The sequence below is a fragment of the Corylus avellana genome, chromosome ca3, assembly GCF_901000735.1.
Source record: "Corylus avellana chromosome ca3, CavTom2PMs-1.0".
Taxonomy (NCBI): Eukaryota; Viridiplantae; Streptophyta; class Magnoliopsida; order Fagales; family Betulaceae; genus Corylus; species Corylus avellana.
In genome coordinates this window covers 35,903,481-35,920,972 of record NC_081543.1, presented here as the reverse complement: position 1 = coordinate 35,920,972, position 17,492 = coordinate 35,903,481, and the positions used below count along the sequence as shown (strand labels likewise).

General features: G+C 35.7%; 1 protein-coding gene and 1 pseudogene across 1 annotated transcript; one reads left to right on the top strand and one right to left on the bottom strand.

Moving 5' to 3' along the window:
* Positions 1-5,929: 5,929 nt before the first annotated feature.
* LOC132173746 (G-type lectin S-receptor-like serine/threonine-protein kinase At4g27290) lies at positions 5,930-9,579 on the bottom strand. Its single transcript, XM_059585340.1, has 7 exons — positions 8,097-9,579; positions 7,818-7,934; positions 7,285-7,442; positions 6,978-7,188; positions 6,628-6,865; positions 6,403-6,553; positions 5,930-6,324 (listed from the first exon to the last, which is right to left on the bottom strand). Exons 1-7 carry the CDS (start codon positions 9,391-9,393, stop codon positions 6,037-6,039), a joined length of 2,460 nt encoding a protein of 819 aa, XP_059441323.1. The 5' UTR covers positions 9,394-9,579; the 3' UTR covers positions 5,930-6,036.
* Positions 9,580-12,003: 2,424 nt separating this feature from the next.
* The window catches only part of LOC132174524 (G-type lectin S-receptor-like serine/threonine-protein kinase At4g27290), an 8,193-nt pseudogene continuing 2,704 nt past the window's right edge, over positions 12,004-17,492 (top strand).

The following is a 17,492-nucleotide window of genomic DNA, read 5'->3' as shown; positions in this document are numbered from 1 at the left end:
ATGTTTCTATTAGTGATGGTGTATGATGACGAATTGGAAATGGATTCTATTGGAGATTAATTGGGTTTTGGGGTCCAATTACGTGAGTTTTGTTTGTCATGTTTAAGACTGTTATAATTGGGTGGTGGCGTCTGACTTTTGGCCTAAATTGCGAGTGGACAAAATGAGATGACGTAGCGCACTCTGCATGCTGACCACCCATAACACATATATGAATATACGTTTATGCCCTCCTTCCAACAAAATTGAATGTAGACCTTTTATTATTATTATTATTATTTTTATTTTTTAAGAATAAAGAAAAAGAGGAAAAAGTCAAATCTGCCCATAATATCTGACTACTCAATTTTGGATGAACGCGAGATTAGTGGGTCAAGACTAATGTTACACGCTACATAAATATTTGGAAAATGTTTAGAAATTTTTTTTAAACTTTTACACATTTTAAAATTAAAAAATTCTTAATTAAAAGTATTAAATTTTTAATTTTTTTTCAATTACCTTATTCCGTTAAATTTTTTCTTTAAATCTTGTTAAAATTTTTAAAATACTCCTATTTTTATTATAAAAAATAAAATAAAAAAATTCTAAAGATTCAAGCATTTACTTTTATATATATATATATATATATATATTTGCAATATATTCAAAAAAAATAATAATAATAAGCTCCTTACGGCCGGTGCAAATTGGACTATGCATAACATTTTCACATGGTTGGCAGTCCCATTAGCATCATTAATCCTCCTTAGATATGGATTTGCCTGATTTATTTATTTGTTTTTCTGTTTTATCGTTCTTGTTTTAGTCAACAAAATCCAACTCATTAATTAATCTGGTTTTGATGGCACAGAAAGAAGGTTTGCAGAGAGTTGGCCATGCCCAAGAATCCAAGATGGTTTGCTAATGTTAAGGTTTCAGAATGGTTGACAAACCTATGTGAGCTCACTGCTGACCTAATTAACAATATATCATTTTTATTTGATTTTCTTGTGTTTTTTATATATATATATATGAACGAGAATAATCTATTATTTTCTTGTCAGAGCTCACTAAGTTAGAATTGTTCTGCAGAAAGTATATATATAGCTCGAAAATTTTGAAATCAGATGTTGGAACTGTTATGGTTGACTTCTCCTCTTTTTTCTATTTTGTTTGGATTAAGACTTGAATCTCGGATCTAAACTAATCTCTCGTCATCCTCTCATCACTTAAGACCAATTATGACGTGTTTTCTTAAATATTGAGCCTAAATTACTGTCACAAATTTTAATTTATTAGCTTGACATGATGGTATTATTAAATATTGCCACTCTAATCCATAATTCCTTTTAAATTTTAATTATAACCCTAACTCTAAACTATACATCTCTAAGTTATATAAATAAAATCTTTTAAGTAAATACCATTCAAAGCTGAATATTTATTATTTTTTTTTTCTAATCATATTTCCTAAATTTTTAACCTCCACTCTAACTCTAAAACTTTAAAATTTAATAAATACAAAACCCGCCCGCCAAAGCTTCATGAAGTAGAATTATTAGATAGCTAGACCAAAGGCCCACATGGACCAGTGGCCCAAAGAGTACCAGGGCCTTTGATCAAACTGCCCGGCAAAAAATTGGGCACATTTTTTCGCATAATAACTCTCCACTGCCTATCAAAGATCCAAACGCACTATTCATCAAGTACAACCTAGCGTAGCAAATCGCTCTCTGTCGTTTTACTATTAAAATGATCTCTGATGGGGTCGTTTTATTAAAAATACTCAATTAAAAAACGCCCCTAAAACATTATTCTTTTTGTGTCATGACCCCCTCTAACATCCTTCCTTTTTCTTGCAGCTCCTCCTGACTGGAAGCATGCGGTCAACTACATCAACACGTACCATTAATTATTTATTTGTTTTTGTTTTTCTAGGCATACATACCATTATATCTTGTATGAACAAATTAAAACTACAAAAACCTTAAGGTATATGCTTAATGAAGCACTAAAGCAAGAGTTTCAATTATCCAAGAGAATACTGGATTCCTCATGGGCCATTTTGTCCTACAAATAAAGTAGCTTTTCTCTTTGTGATGAGAAAAGGATGGGTTTCCCTTGGATTATCAGAAACATCCACCTCATGACCATTATTATCCTTCATGATTCCTAGAGGAGCCCTACTAAAGACATAAAATTGAAAATTTGCCTTCTGCTTCACGAATCCTACACACGGTCTTCTCCATAATGTTCAATCCTATTGCCTTGTCCAGAAAGTAAAATATATAACCTCCATCATTTGAAAAAATTAAAATTAATAAAAAGTATATATTCACTATATTTACTTTTAGAGGAAAAGCATGCCATGTGGACGTCGTGCTGCCAAGTGTGCGTTCATAAATGGACTATTGTTTGATAATACTTTTACTTTTATATTATATCAAAATATTTTTACTGTTTTATTTATTTATTTATTTTTTTTATGTTAACTTAAACAAAAATATACGCAAGATGAACGTCATAATAATTATAGAGAGGCTAGAAATCCATTGCAGCTAGCCACTAGTTTGGGCCACGCAAAAGGTTGCTTGAATGCATGAGACACTTGACGTGGTCTTGGAGCATGAGGGTCGTTAAAAGCAACCGCACACCTTTGATCGATGCTAGCTTTCCATCATTGACAGACAGTACTGTTGGCCATGATTTGAAGATTGAGGTTCATCAAAATCATCCCCGTGGATTCTGATCAACAAAAAACATTTAACGGAATATGTGTGGCGACACTTCTTGGGTATATTTATTTCTTGCGTTTTTGTTTGACTCCACTCTTTCTTTTTTCTTTTTTTAAAGGTAGGATCGATGATGCCAGAAAAGGCATTGCTTACATCATATATAGTTATCAGAATCATATTTTGATTATCAAATCATTAAAGATTTAATACAATGGTTTGTTGGTTTAACTAACTAATGTTGAATCAGTACTGGTTCAACAACTGAATACATATATTTATTTAAAATAATAGTATCTTTAATTTAAGATTAAATGAAAAGAGAAGGAAAAACTGTAAAGAGAAAAAAGATCAACTAGTACTTAATTAAGTATGCAAGTTTATATACTAGATTATTGATATTAGTACAACATAATTTTCCAGAAAATGTATGCCTAATTCAAATAGTTTCTTAATGGAAATCAACCCATAAACACCATAGTTGGCCTTCTCTTGCTCTAAAATGAACTTGTCCCACATTGCTAATGTATGAGTCTCTTTCTTTGACTTCTATATATTGAAACATTCTATGTATTATCAATTTACTCAATAAAAATAAGATGTAGTGTATAAGACTTCAGTCTATGGATATTGGATAAAGACATATTGTTGAACTACTTTAATCTTGTGTCTATTTATCTTCTCATGTTTATTATTCTACTTTATATTTATAAAATCTTTCATTGTATGGATTGCAATTTTCTTTGATGTTTGTTATCTTTTGTTTCAATTGATTTCACAATCATGAAACCCTTTCATCTGTATTGTTTTATTTCTGTTGAAAAAAAAAAAAAGTTTTTGTCGCCAGTCGGATCCACGTAGAGCCAACCCACTTCCTCCGGCTGACCCATCCACGGCCATCACCGGTGTCGTTCTCAGTCCTTCAGTTCTTCTCGCCTTCATTAAATGTTGCTATCACCAGCCACTAACAGTTCAAACACTGGCATATATCCCTCACGGCCTTATCACAGATCATGATGCTCGATCTGCGACCCCAACAACCCAAACGGCTACGCTCGGTCGCGCATCTGGTTAGATCTCAGGAGTATGGCAACACGATCAGATCGAGGCCGTCAACCACAAATCCTGGTCCACCATCGCACAACTCTCCGTTCGACAACCCACGAGTGCACCGCAAGCCATCCACCATCACACAGCTCTCCGCCAACCCACGAGTGCACCACCACGAAAATCTTCCCCTCCATCAGTCCGTGACCTAGAGGTGTCGCCACCTGCTGGCCAGCGTCAGCCCATCGTCCAAAACTCAGCCGCGCCGCAACCTAGGCCCATCGCCGCAACCTACTGTAAATTGGGAGAAAGAAATTGAAGAGGAAGAAGGTTGTCTGGCAATAGGTTTACTTCTTATTCAGCATATATTCCTATTCTAGTTTAGGAATATGCTATTCTGGTTTAAGTCAGATTTAGCTCTGTTTGGTTATGGAAATATGGTCATCCTTATCCTAGCTTATGTAATCTGAGAATAGGATCTTATTAAAAAAAAAAAACATTTGAGAAAAAAAAAAAAAAAAGAGCCCCAAGAGCCATGTTTGGCCCAAGTGGTAAAAAAAAAAAAAATCAAAAGAGGCCATAGTTGCTCGTATTATTTTGTCCTTTTGTTGGCCTAATTCATTGGTCTTTTATTGGTCATTTGTTGACCTAAACCGATTTTTTGGCCCATTATTTGGTGTTCTATTGTTATGTTTGACTTAGACCAATATTTTGGCTTTTGTAGTATTGTTTAAAACTCAGGCATTTTTTAGCCCATAGTTGGCTTCCTTTCCTTTTAAGGCCCATGTTTGGCCCATTTTGGCCAAAAGTTGCTGATGTTGTTATCCTGGCAATAGTAACCGAAGTTCACAACCGCCAATATTTCCAATTTTCGGCGCTATCAATTCTAGCAACCTCCCTCGGCGCCATTGTCTCCAACAAGTCTCCAGTTGCCCATTTCGGCCTTCGTCACCGATCAAGAAACAAACTCAAGATTTCACTAGTCTCCGCCTTGAGTTTGAAAAGGAATGTCAGAAAATATGTGAACTTGTCCCACATTGCTAATGTATGAGAGTCTCTCTTCCTTTAGCTTCTATATATTAAAGCCTTCTATGTGAGTAATAAAAAAAAGATGCGGCCTATAGGGCTTTAGTGTGTGGATGTAGGCATATTGCCGAATCACCTTAATCTTGTATCTATTTATCTTCTCTTATTTATTATTTTGCTTTATATTTTCGCGTTATAAAATCTTTCATAAAACTCGCCAGAAAACTTAAATTTCAGCCAAACCCGTTGATGACGCCCTACCCGACCTAAGTAAGATTACTTTTTTCCTTCAATTGATCACATAGAGGCATGTTTTATGACGTGTTCTTTCATTTTATGGTGTCAACTTAAAAAAAATTCAAGCTACATTATTATGAATTGAGGAATTGCAAAACTAGGGTTCTAAAATGCTGAAATTGGGGTACTTTCATATTTCAAAATTGATGAATGTATCTTGTTTATAGATGTTAGAAGAATTACATGTAGATTCATTCAAATTGTAATGGGTTTACAATTACTTTGAAACAATTTGAGGATTATGATTTTTTATACATGGAAGTTGGGGATTTCAGTTCTAGCTTGGATTTTAATTGCTTCAAGTTGATAACTTTTTTTTTTTTTTTTTTTTTTTTTTTTTTTCTAATTAAGTTGATAACTTAATTGTGTAACTAAACGATTATATTTACTTTCAGGAATGTTCAATAACGGATGGATGTTACTGATTGAGAATAATGAGCTTATAGGGTTTGGAATTTGTGAAATTAAGGGATCTTGTAGAGCTAAATATCATGCTTCTATTCATTTGATAGAGAGATATAGGTCGAAATCCTGGTTGAGCATAAAAATCGGGTTAATTCAGGCAAAAACTATTGAAACAAAAGTTACAAGAACTTAAGAGCTACAAGATGATTTGTGTAAATTAAATTTATTGTTGTTTTATAAGTAGAAGAGATGTGTAGCGTTTAGACTCTTTCTCTATAAATAGTCTTATATATAATCAGATGATCAAGGAAAAATGTATTCAAGAAAATGCCTTGACGTGTGAATGTAAACCATATGTCAAACTACTTTAATTCTATGTCTCTTTTTCATCCTTTCATCCGGTTAGATCATTATGTGTCCGAAGAAAAGAGTAGTGCAAATGAAGCATGTCAAAAAGTAAACCAAATAACAGTGAAGTTCAAATTTACAGATGAACAATATTGTTTATAGAATATGCAGAGTACAATACAAATACTAGAATGATTTACTATCGAGCCTCTAACCTCGTAACAGTTATCTCATTTGTTGAAGAGAATTGGTCGAGCTTGAGTGAATTTTTTCCCAAAATGAAACCAGGTTCTTTAGGTTCAGGCAATGAGCTCTCACTTGCCAACATCATAACCACAGACGACATGCTTGGCCTATCCTCAGGATGCAGCTGCACACATAAGAGACTGACATGGATGCAATGCAATATCTGTGATGCAGTGCAGGAGTCCTCTAAACATGTATCAATCAGTTCTAATGGTCTGCCTTCTTGCCACAATTTCCATGCCTAAAACATTTTGCAACTTTCCTGTCATTCATTGTCTATTAAGATTAAAATATAAATGTAACTCTTTGGAACACTCACATGTCCAATAAGGTTAAGACTGTGGTCTGGATTGTGAAACCCCCGATTTTTCTTTCCACTTACTATCTCCAGCAATAATATCCCAAAGCTAAAGACATCGGACTTTACTGAGAAAAGCCCATCAATGGCATACTCGGGTGCCATATAACCACTGCAGAAAACCATCAAGAATGAGACTTATTGATTAGAAAAAATTGTATGTGGAGCATGCTAAATTGCACTTACTAGGTTCCAACAACTCTATTTGTATTTCCTTCGGTCTGGTCTCCTCCGAAGGTTTTAGCCATACCAAAATCTGAGATTTTTGGGTTCATCTCGCTATCAAGTAACACGTTACTTGCTTTGAGATCCCTATGAATAATCCTCAATCTAGAATCTTCGTGAAGGTAGAGAAGCCCACGTGCAAGACCGCAGATAATATTGAAGCGTTTGGACCAGTCCAAAACTTTACCTTTTGCTTGATCTGGAAAGTTTATCATTTATGTTAAATCCATTGTCCACCTTGAACTATAAAACAGAAAGTAAGAAGTAGTTGCATATTTGGCTAAAATTAATATATTATGAGGAATTCAAACCAAAAATGAAGAAATCCAAGCTCTTGTTGGTCATATATTCGTAGATTAGCATTTTCTCCTCTCCTTGAATGGAAAAACCAAGAAGTCTAACAAGATTTCGGTGCTGGAGTTTGGCGATCAATATAACTTCATTTTTGAACTCATTCAATCCTTGTCCCGAACTTCTAGAAAGCCTCTTCACTGCAATTTGTTGTCCATCTTCTAGTGTACCCTGGAAATTCACAAATTCAGTAAGATTACCATATACTAAATACAATGAGTGCAGCTTTTTTCTTTAGGGTCCTCAAACTAGTATGTTGTAGGTTACCCTGTATACAACTCCAAAACCACCTTCCCCAAGCTTATTGTCAATTGAAAAGTTGTTGGTGGCATTAGCTATAGTAGCTAGGTCAAAGAGGGGGAGCTCCAGGTCTTCTTTTCCCTCTTCAATGCTCTGATCTATTCTCACATTGCTCTCCATTTTCTCTGATAAAAGAAAAATGGTGTTCACATTACACAGGAAATCAGATTCGGGTAACTTTAACTCATAAGTTTGGAATGAGTACAGAGTAGTTCAGCCAGAACCATGATCTGATTAAGAGCCATTTAGAAAAGGGCTAATAGCTCAGGACAAAAAAATAGAAAATGGCTCATCTTTTCGATTATGGCTCAAATAATTGTTTGAGAGGCAAGTTATTGTGCAGGAAAGAAGAAAAAGTATATCATTATAATGCCAAAAAAAAAAAAAAATGATTAAATACAAGGGCTCTGTAAACAGCAACAAAAACCAGACTAATCTCGATCTTCTGCTGCTTCATATATGGCAATAGGATTTCTGGAAGTTGGAGAAACTAACATTACCTCTAAACTTTGTCCTGCTTCTGCATATGAAATAGGCAATTACTAGCATCCCAGAAACTATGGCAGAGGCAACTACATATATCACTATCACCACCATTCTCTTATGCTCACCCCCCTCTTCATGGTTGGTATGCAATACATATCAAAGAAAATTAAGTCAAGACTCAGTCGAATGATTTAAAAAGAAGCTATGGCAAGACAAAATCATAATCTTGTTGCAATAAAATAGGCTCAATTATGCAAAAACACAAATGATTAGCATCGAAAATGGCTTCATACCTAATTCTGAAGCCGGCATTCGAATATATAGATCCTGCCCACCTTGAATCTGTCTGATATCGATTAGATCGCCATACCAGATGGCGCAGCCACTACCTTCTCCTCTGATATCTGAATTTGTATAAGCCATACAGGAACAGTTGCTCAAGCATTTGATCCTGCATTCCTTAAGATTCATACTTCTGTTGACCCAAGAGTTTGTAGTATCCGGCAATTTGAGCCCAGAAAATTTAATAAACCCATCTGTAGTATCTTCATCTTGGCAGCTCAACTGAGTAGTGCGCACACATCCTTGAGACCATTCCTCTGGGTTCCATGTTTCTGGTGATTTAGACCGGAAGCCTTTCAAACATTGACAGACGGGTGACTCACCGATAATACAATTTCCATAGGCACCACAAAGGTTGTAACTGTCACAATTGTCTCTTGGCACAGATGCATACGGGCTCCATCTTGAATCTGCTTCGATCCATATGAAGCGTTGACGGGAGTAGTTGGTCTGGTTCATAACCATTCTTGTGATTACTGATTTATTTATGAGTTGGTATGTGTAGAATACCTCATTCTCATTGGAAACAAATTTGAACTCAAAAACTGGGTTGGCCTTTAACTCTGGTGCGCCACTGAATCGAAGGCCATTCCATGGGCCACTCCTGTAGAATTTCTCCGAGCCCTTCCACATAACTGCTTCAGGGTAGTTAGTTAGTTGTATTCCCCAGGTGAAATCTCCAGGAGATGGGTCATCCATGTTCTTCCATGCGGATAAACGCCGGTCAAGACCTTTCTTCAAGTCCCATCCAAGCTTCATCCCCGGTAACAGAGTATCACAAGGATAGTCAAAGCTCTGCCACAAATAGTTTTCTGGATTTTCATCTTTCCCATCTCTTAGAACAAGATTTCCATCATCTAAAAGCTGTGCAATTGGACTGGAAGCTTCTTTTGTCGAATTTGCCGACCAGACAACAACACTAGTATTCTGGCTGAGCAGAACAAGATTTTTTGATCTGTTGTTTATCATCAACGCACCAGACAAGTCTTTGATTGGTTTGTGTCGATTTGCTACCCAAACAACAGTTCTAACTGGGATATTCTTGTACCAAATTCCCAAGTAACGGTAGTCAGAACTCCCGCCTGGACTGAAGAATCCCAGTTCAAAGCTTCCATCTTTGGAAACCAAGGTCCTGCCTTCACTGATGGACTGGGATTGAGTGATGGTATCAGCTGCAATACTGTTGGAGAATCCTGAGAAGATAAGAAGTATGTTGGCACCCATTAACATAAAAACATAAAAGTCCATTAGTTTGTAAAACCAGAGATTTTTGCTTTAGAATTTGAAATTTAGAGAGTTGAGAGCCACAATAAGGAGCAATTAAGAAAAGCATCAAACTTAAAGCACGTGGCAAGTCAGTATTGTTAACCACCCGGCCATTATTAAGGCAGCTATCATCCCGCTTGTAACGGCACAGAAAAATCACAAAAGTCATCACTGGCACTGCTGCACTGTTGCCCCAAAAAGCTTTTTGTTTTGTCGTATAGAGACTTGTATAGGTTAAGTGGCGGTTGACATTGAAGATTATGGGCATTAAATTTCTCCCCACTTTTTTTTTTTTTTTTTTTTTTTTTCATACTATTCATTTCACCATTTTTTTTGTTTTCTTTTAACTTTTTCTTTTTTTATCACATCAATTACTTTTATTACTATTAAATAAAAAAAATACTTCAAACATTTTTTTTTTTCAATACCAAACATTTTTACTATTTCACTTTTTTTTTTCTTTTTAAAAAAATATTGTTACTTTTTCTTTTTTATTTTTTTATTTTTATTATTATTATTTTTTTACATCAATCAATTTTTTACTATGACCAAAACCCTTTAACAAACACACCGTGAGGGTATTCGAGTACTTTTGTTGGTTGCTATTTTTTGTAGCTGGTTCTATGTTTTGTGTTTGCTAATGGCTTAAAAAAAAAAAAGAAGTGACCTGGATGTGTGAAAAAATTAAAAATGTTTGATATGGAAAAGTGAAGAAAAAATTGTAATAATTTTTTTATTTGAATAGTAGTAAAATGTGATTGATGTAGTGTAAAATGTAAGAATGTTGGAGTTGAAGTTGAGATAAATAGTTTGGGGGCTTTTTTTTGGGTCCATTGACAAAATTGTTAGAGTTTTGAGAGAAATAGTTATAGTTTTGTAAACTTTCGGTTTCCTTTTATAAAATTGTTCATTAATCTAAAAAAAAAAAAGAAAAAAAAAAAGAAAAGAAAAGAAAAATGAGAATTGGGTAGAGTTTTAGATAGCACTATAGCAGTGTAACTTTCTCTTGATTTAGGGAAGATCATCAAAATCTGTTGTAGAAAGAGAATATAGTTTAAGAAATGTTTTGTTACTACTCTTAGCTTGGAACAGTTACATCCGGCTCAACAAATATTTAGTTAAAAAACATATTTTTCTATTTTAACTATCCACTTTTTCAAATGACTTACATCCGACTAAATATAATAGCTATTTACTTTCATTTTTTTAAAAAAATATTATTTATTTATCTATTTTTTCTATCCCAAGGGAAGAGAGAGAGAGCAACATTACTTTTATTATTCATATAAATAAAGATTTGTTGAGCTTTGCTGAGCACTGTAGCAGCTTAACAAATTCTCAGTCATTTTATTGAACGAGATGTGAAGCATTTTTTTTGTTACATTGCTAGTTAAAATAGCCAAAAAGCTAATTTGTTGAGACCAATGTAAATAAATACCTTTATAGTATACATGAGCTAGAGTGTTACATAGGCCATGAGAAGGTCAGCAATTGTTTACATCATGAGCCAAAAACACATGCTATTAAAAAAAATGTGATTCTCCCATGTTTTAATAATGCATATCACTTTATTAGGATAATTTATAAAAACCAGTTTGTTTCTTTATCTAACATTGATTGGCAGACTGAAAATTCAACATTTCGTGAAAGAGTAATATTTTTATTCTATCACCATCCTACTATATTGCTTTGGCATTGTCTATATATCTTTAGATTAATCTTAATAAATAAATAAAAAAATCAATAATAAATTGACAATACTATGCCAATATAGTAAACTAATAATGAAATAAGATAAGAATATGTTATTTTTAGACTTTTTCTTTGCGAAAACTTCTTCCCTATACAGACATATATTGGCCCGATCCGCTGATCCTACCACGAGTTCCAAATGATCAGCAAAAGGAAAATGGAAATCCGCTTAAATGGAGAAGTTGATTGATAGTGACGGAAAGCCACGAGAGATTTTTCTTCTTTCTTCCTTTAAAATTAAGAGAGAAGTTGATTGATACCAAGTTAAATCAACAATAATCGTAACTTCTTCGTGAAAGTATATGTAATATTACATCAAAATAATTAATTAAGTTATAATTAGATTTTTTTAAAATTATTTTTAAAGCTTAATTTTACCTGAAAACAATTAATATAAAACTTAATATTCATATTTTTAATGTAAAACGGAGGGTCACCTTTCTTTTCCTCGATCATACAATTAATCCCATGCAAGACAAATTAACATTAGAATTTAATTTATTTAAAAAATATCAGTATTTGGAAATATCTGAGTCCAGAAAGCTACCTGAGCTCTTCAAAAACTTCAACATAATCCACCGACTTTGACTTTTGATGGAGAGTTCCAACCACCCCAGTGACTTGACTGCCCTCAGCCTCAGGAGTTATTAATAATTCCTTTTGTTAGCATAGCATGCGGTTTTTGCAATCTTGGGCCCCATGAACGACTTTTGATCACTTTCAGTTTCAGATAAGATGGGAGAAGCAGGCTTCCTGAGTTCAAATTTGTAGAAAGGAAATACATTTTGAAAAACAACGAAAAAAAAAGGAAGAAGCTGGTAAGGTGTCAGGATCAGTAAAGACTAAAAAAAATCGAGAAGCTGCGTGGTTTTCACTTTCGTCTTTTATATCTCTCTGTGTTGGTTTTTGGAGAAATCAGCAACGTCGATTCGAAGAGCCTGCGCCACCTGACTGAAGACTCCATTTTCGTATCTTTCTTTCTCTCTCTGTGGTTCTGGAGAATCATGGTTTCCAACTCCAAGTAATTTTGTCTTCGGAAACAACTTATAATGAGCTCTCTGGCTGCTTAAATCTATTCTTCTATGGATATACTACTGTCTCCGAATAAGAAAATCAATGGAAGCTTTTACTCATCTTTTTGTCTTATACTCTGTCTTCTCTCTGTTTAGAATCTCCATTTCACTTGACACTATCACTCCAACTCAATCTCTCAGAGACGGTGGCACTTTAGTTTCGGCTGGCGGACAATTTCAATTGGGATTCTTCAGCCCAGGTAATTCCAAAAGCCGATATGTGGGAATTTGGTACATGATATCTCCGGTGACAGTTGTATGGGTAGCCAACAGAGACGCTTCGCTTAGCGATCGCTCAGGAGTTTTAAAGGTCACCGATGATGGAGTTCTTGTGCTTCTTAATAGCTCCAATGGTACTGTTTGGTCATCTAATACATCAACAACCCCACAAAATTCAGTTGCACAGCTCTTGGACACTGGAAATCTTGTTGTCAAAGATGGGAATGTTGATGACGCGGAGAAGTTTATGTGGCAGAGTTTTGATTATCCATGTGACACATTCCTTCCGGATATGAAGCTTGGATGGAATTTAGAAACTGGTCTTGATAGGTTTATTTCATCATGGAAGAGCACGGAAGATCCGGGTCAAGGTGAGTATTCAATGCGGATAGATCCTCGTGGGCTTCCCCAACTGGTTTATAGTGTTGATAATGGCTCAAATTGTCAATAAGTGTGAAGATAATTGCTGAAAAATATCAATATTCAAGTTAGTGGGCTCAAGTCATATTTATCTATAAGAGGATAAGGTTAGTTTTAAAAGGAGTCCAAGAACAACTGGAATTTGATTTTTTGGAGAAAACGTGTGTGGATAAACATGTGGGTTGCAATGCTTATCTTAATCATGAAAAGACTTTGTATTCATGATGGTTTCGTTTTCCCAGTAGCAATTGGATTAAAATTGTTCTCCTATTTTTGTGATTAGCCATTATAAAAGGACATGCAGTCCTTGGTTAAGTGGGGATCCGGAAAATCCAAATTGGTGAGAACACTTTGTGACTTTTCTTTACTGGGTATTTGAGATGGACAGTTGAGTGAGGTGTACAAGGGGTTAAGGGCTTGGGTTTGGAATATTAAACTTGAGCCGTTCAAGCTTGTACTATTATACTCAATATTTCTCAATAGTAAAGAAGGAGACCGGATTACGCCCCGTGGACGTAGGCATATTGCCGAACCACGTAAACTCTTTGTGTATGTGTGTGATTGATGTGTGTTCTCGTGTGTTTTCCTTCCAAACTTGTCTTTCGCATAAAGGGCTGGTGGGAAATTGGTAACCAATTAATTATCAATTTTCCCAACAATTGGTATCAGAGCTTGGTTGCGGATTTCTACTCGTTAAGAAGAAATGCAGTCCTTGAAGTTTGGGATTGAAAGGTTCGACGGGAGAATGAATTTTGGCTTGTGGCAAATACAAGTCAAGGACATCCTAATCCAATCTGGGCTACACAAAACGTTGAAAGGTATACCCACGTCTAGTTCCAGTGATGGTGCCGGAAAATCAGGTACTAGCGACGTGGATTGGGAAGATTTGGATCTGAGGGCTGCGAGTTCTATTCGGTTGTGTCTGGCTAAGAACGTCCTTGCTAACATGCAAGGGACGTCAACGGCAAAGGAGCTTTGGGAGAAGCTTGAGGAGATGTATCAGACGAAGGGAATCTCTAACCGGGTGTACCTGAAGGAGCAGTTTCATACACTGCGAATGGCTGAGGGTGCGACTATTTCAGACCATTTGAGTGTTCTCAATGGAATCGTCTCTGAACTCGAAGCTCTAGGAGTTAAAATGGACGATGAAGATAAGGCCTTGAGGCTTATCTTGTCTCTTCCGTCTTCCTATGAACATATGAAGCCAATTTTGATTCATGGGAAGGAGAAGATTTTCTTCTTAGAAGTTACCAGCAAACTTTTGTCAGAGGAAAGAAGGCTGAGTGGTGGACAAAATTCTACACCTGAGAACTCGGCGTTGGTAGTTGCAAACTGGAAGAAAAAGAACCCTATGAAGGGAAATCTTGTATGCTGGGGTTGCGGGAAATCTGGACACCTTAAAAGAAATTGTCCAAAAAGAGGAGCGGATTCGGCAGATTGCTCCAAAAACGCTAATATTGTTTCTCTTGTTACAGAGAGAGATGATGATGTTCTTTGATAAGGGCATGTACATCCTCTGGCATGACCGCTAAAAATGTCAGGATAATGGATGTGTTTTATTAGCGGGTCCACATTTGCATACGAGACATTGGTTTGGTTTTTTGATGTCAGGTATGTGGTGGAAAAGAGTGTCGATGGCTGATGAACTTCCGGGGGAACCAAACATGGAAGTTGCACCATATTTTTCAGCAGGACTTTTTCGACATGTGCCGAAAATGAAAATTCTTGGAATGGTTTAGTTCTAAGTGCATGTGCTCTTTATGGTGGAGCATGATAATTCTTATGGAATTATTACTGTTGGTGTAGACAGTGTTTTGCAAGACATCCCAGGACGTGGGGATGGGCATCGGTCAAGATGCAGACTTGAGGTCTCAAGTGGAGGTTGCCAAATTTTCGCCAAGGTGGAGATTGTTGATAATGGCTCAAATTGTCAATAAGTGTGAAGATAATTGCTGGAAAATATCAATATTCAAGTTAGTGGGCTCAAGTCATATTTATCTATAAGAGGATAAGGTTAGTTTTAAAAGGAGTCCAAGAATAACTGGAATTTGATTTTTTGGAGAAAACGTGTGTGGATAAACATGTGGGTTGCAATGCTTATCTTAATCATGAAAAGACTTTGTATTCATGATGGTTTCGTTTTCCCAGTAGCAATTGGATTAAAATTGTTCTCCTATTTTTGTGATTAGCCATTATAAAAGGACATGCAGTCCTTGGTTAAGTGGGGATCCGGAAAGTCCAAATTGGTGAGAACACTTTGTGACTTTTCTTTACTGGGTATTTGAGATGGACAGTTGAGTGAGGTGTACAAGGGGTTAAGGGCTTGGGTTTGGAATATTAAACTTGAGCCGTTCAAGCTTGTACTATTATACTCAATATTTCTCAATAGTAAAGAAGGAGACCGGATTACGCCCCGTGGACGTAGGCATATTGCCGAACCACGTAAACTCTTTGTGTATGTGTGTGATTGATGTGTGTTCTCGTGTGTTTTCCTTCCAAACTTGTCTTTCGCATAAAGGGCTGGTGGGAAATTGGTAACCAATTAATTATCAATTTTCCCAACATATAGGAAGGGAGATTAAATAAAGGCTAGAGCAGGGTCATGGAATGGCCTTCATCTTACAGGATATTATGGGTTAAGACTTAAGATCGAATCCTGTATTTGAGGATGAGTTGGTGGTGAATGAGAAGGAGGTCTATTACGATTACAATATCCTAAAGAATTCTATTTTCTCAAGATTTGTGCAAAACCTATCAGGCGTTGCGCAAGGATTCGTATGGATGGATCGGACACAGAGTTGGCAGCTTTTCTACACATCCCAGGCAGATGAGTGCGAAAAGTATGCGTTATGCGGTGAATATGTTATCTGCAACATCAGTAAGTCTCCTGTATGTGCATGCTTGGAAGGATTCTTACCCAAGTCTCCAAAACATTGGGATTCAGCAGATTGGGCTGATGGGTGTGTTCGAAGGACTCCTTTGGAATGCAATGACGGAGATGGATTCCAGCAGCGCATGAAGGTGAAATTGCCGGACACATCTTCTTGCTGGTATAACAAGAGCATGAGAGCCTCAAGGAATGCGAAGGAATGTGTTTGAAAAACTGCTCCTGCACAGCATATGCAAGTTTAGATATCAGGAATGGAGGAAGCGGCTGCCTGCTTTGGTTTGATAGCCTTGTTGATATAAGAGAACTCGGTGAGAGTGGGCAAGACCTCCATATAAGGATGGCCATTTCAGAATTAGGTACGATTTCACTTCTATTTTTCTCTTTGGATTTTGTCCTAGTTTTTGTTCTTCTATTTTAAACAATAGGACATGTGGACAACAATATCTTTTGGCTAATGTTCAATTGGTGAAAGCAGGCTGATTATATGTTTGTTCAGACTTTTAGACATTTTTATATTTTAGGTCATCTTGAGAAAAAGAAACTAGTAGCAATTATAGTTGGCTCAACATTACTAGTCGTGGGAATGACAATAGTTGGACTAGTCTCATACATATGGAAGAAGAAATTCAGAAACCAAGGTAGGTTGTAAGAAATGAACTCTGATAATAATTAATTCATGAGAGTCAATTTATAGTTAAGAAGTTTAAATAATTAGTAGATTTTTCATGCCCATACATCTCTTGTTATTTTAGGAATGACAAAAGGAAATCAGATGAAGGATGGTGACAATGAAGGTGGGAAGGAAGATATGGAGTTACCGATATTTGATTTGGCTGCCATAGCTAATGCAATAGATAATTTTTCAAACAACAAGAAGCTTGGAGAAGGTGGCTTTAGATTTGTGTACAAGGTAAATGATAACATAACTAGTTGAGCTATATTTTATTATTTTTCAAAATATATCAATTATTTGAGTTTCAGGGTACACTGCTAGAAGGGAGAGATATAGCTGTGAAGAGGCTTTCAAAGAGTTCTAGAGAAGGATTGAACGAGTTCAAAAATGAAGTTATTTTAATTGCCAAACTTCAACACCGTAATCTTGTGAAGCTTCTTGGTTGTTGCATCGAAGAAAATGAAAACATGTTAATCTATGAATACATGTCCAACAAAAGCTTGGACTCCTTTATTTTTGGTTTGAACCTCGTCCTTGACCTAATTGAAAGCACTCCGTCCCAATGAAATTGTGTGTGTGTGTTTTTTTTTTTTTTAAATTTAATTTAATTTTCTATTTTTGAGAATTTAGAATGCACTAACATAAATGTGAGATTGGACAGATCAAGCAAAGAGTAAATTATTGGATTGGCATATGCACATCAACATTATTCGTGGTGTTGCTAAAGGGTTTCTTTATTTTCATGAAGATTCTAGACTGAGAATTATACATAGAGATCTCAAAGCTAGCAATATCCTTCTAGATAACAATATGAATCCAAAAATTTCGGACTTTGGCTTGGCTAGGTCATTTTGGGGAGATCAAATTGATTCCGAGACCAATAGGATTATTGGAACATAGTAAGTATTGCTTAAACTTCTTTTATAGGTTAAATTTAGTTGTTTTTAACTTCTTTTTTTTGCAACGATATTTTGCAGTGGTTATATGTCTCCTGAGTATGCGGTGCATGGACAATACTCGATAAAATCTGATGTATTTAGCTTTGGAGTTTTAG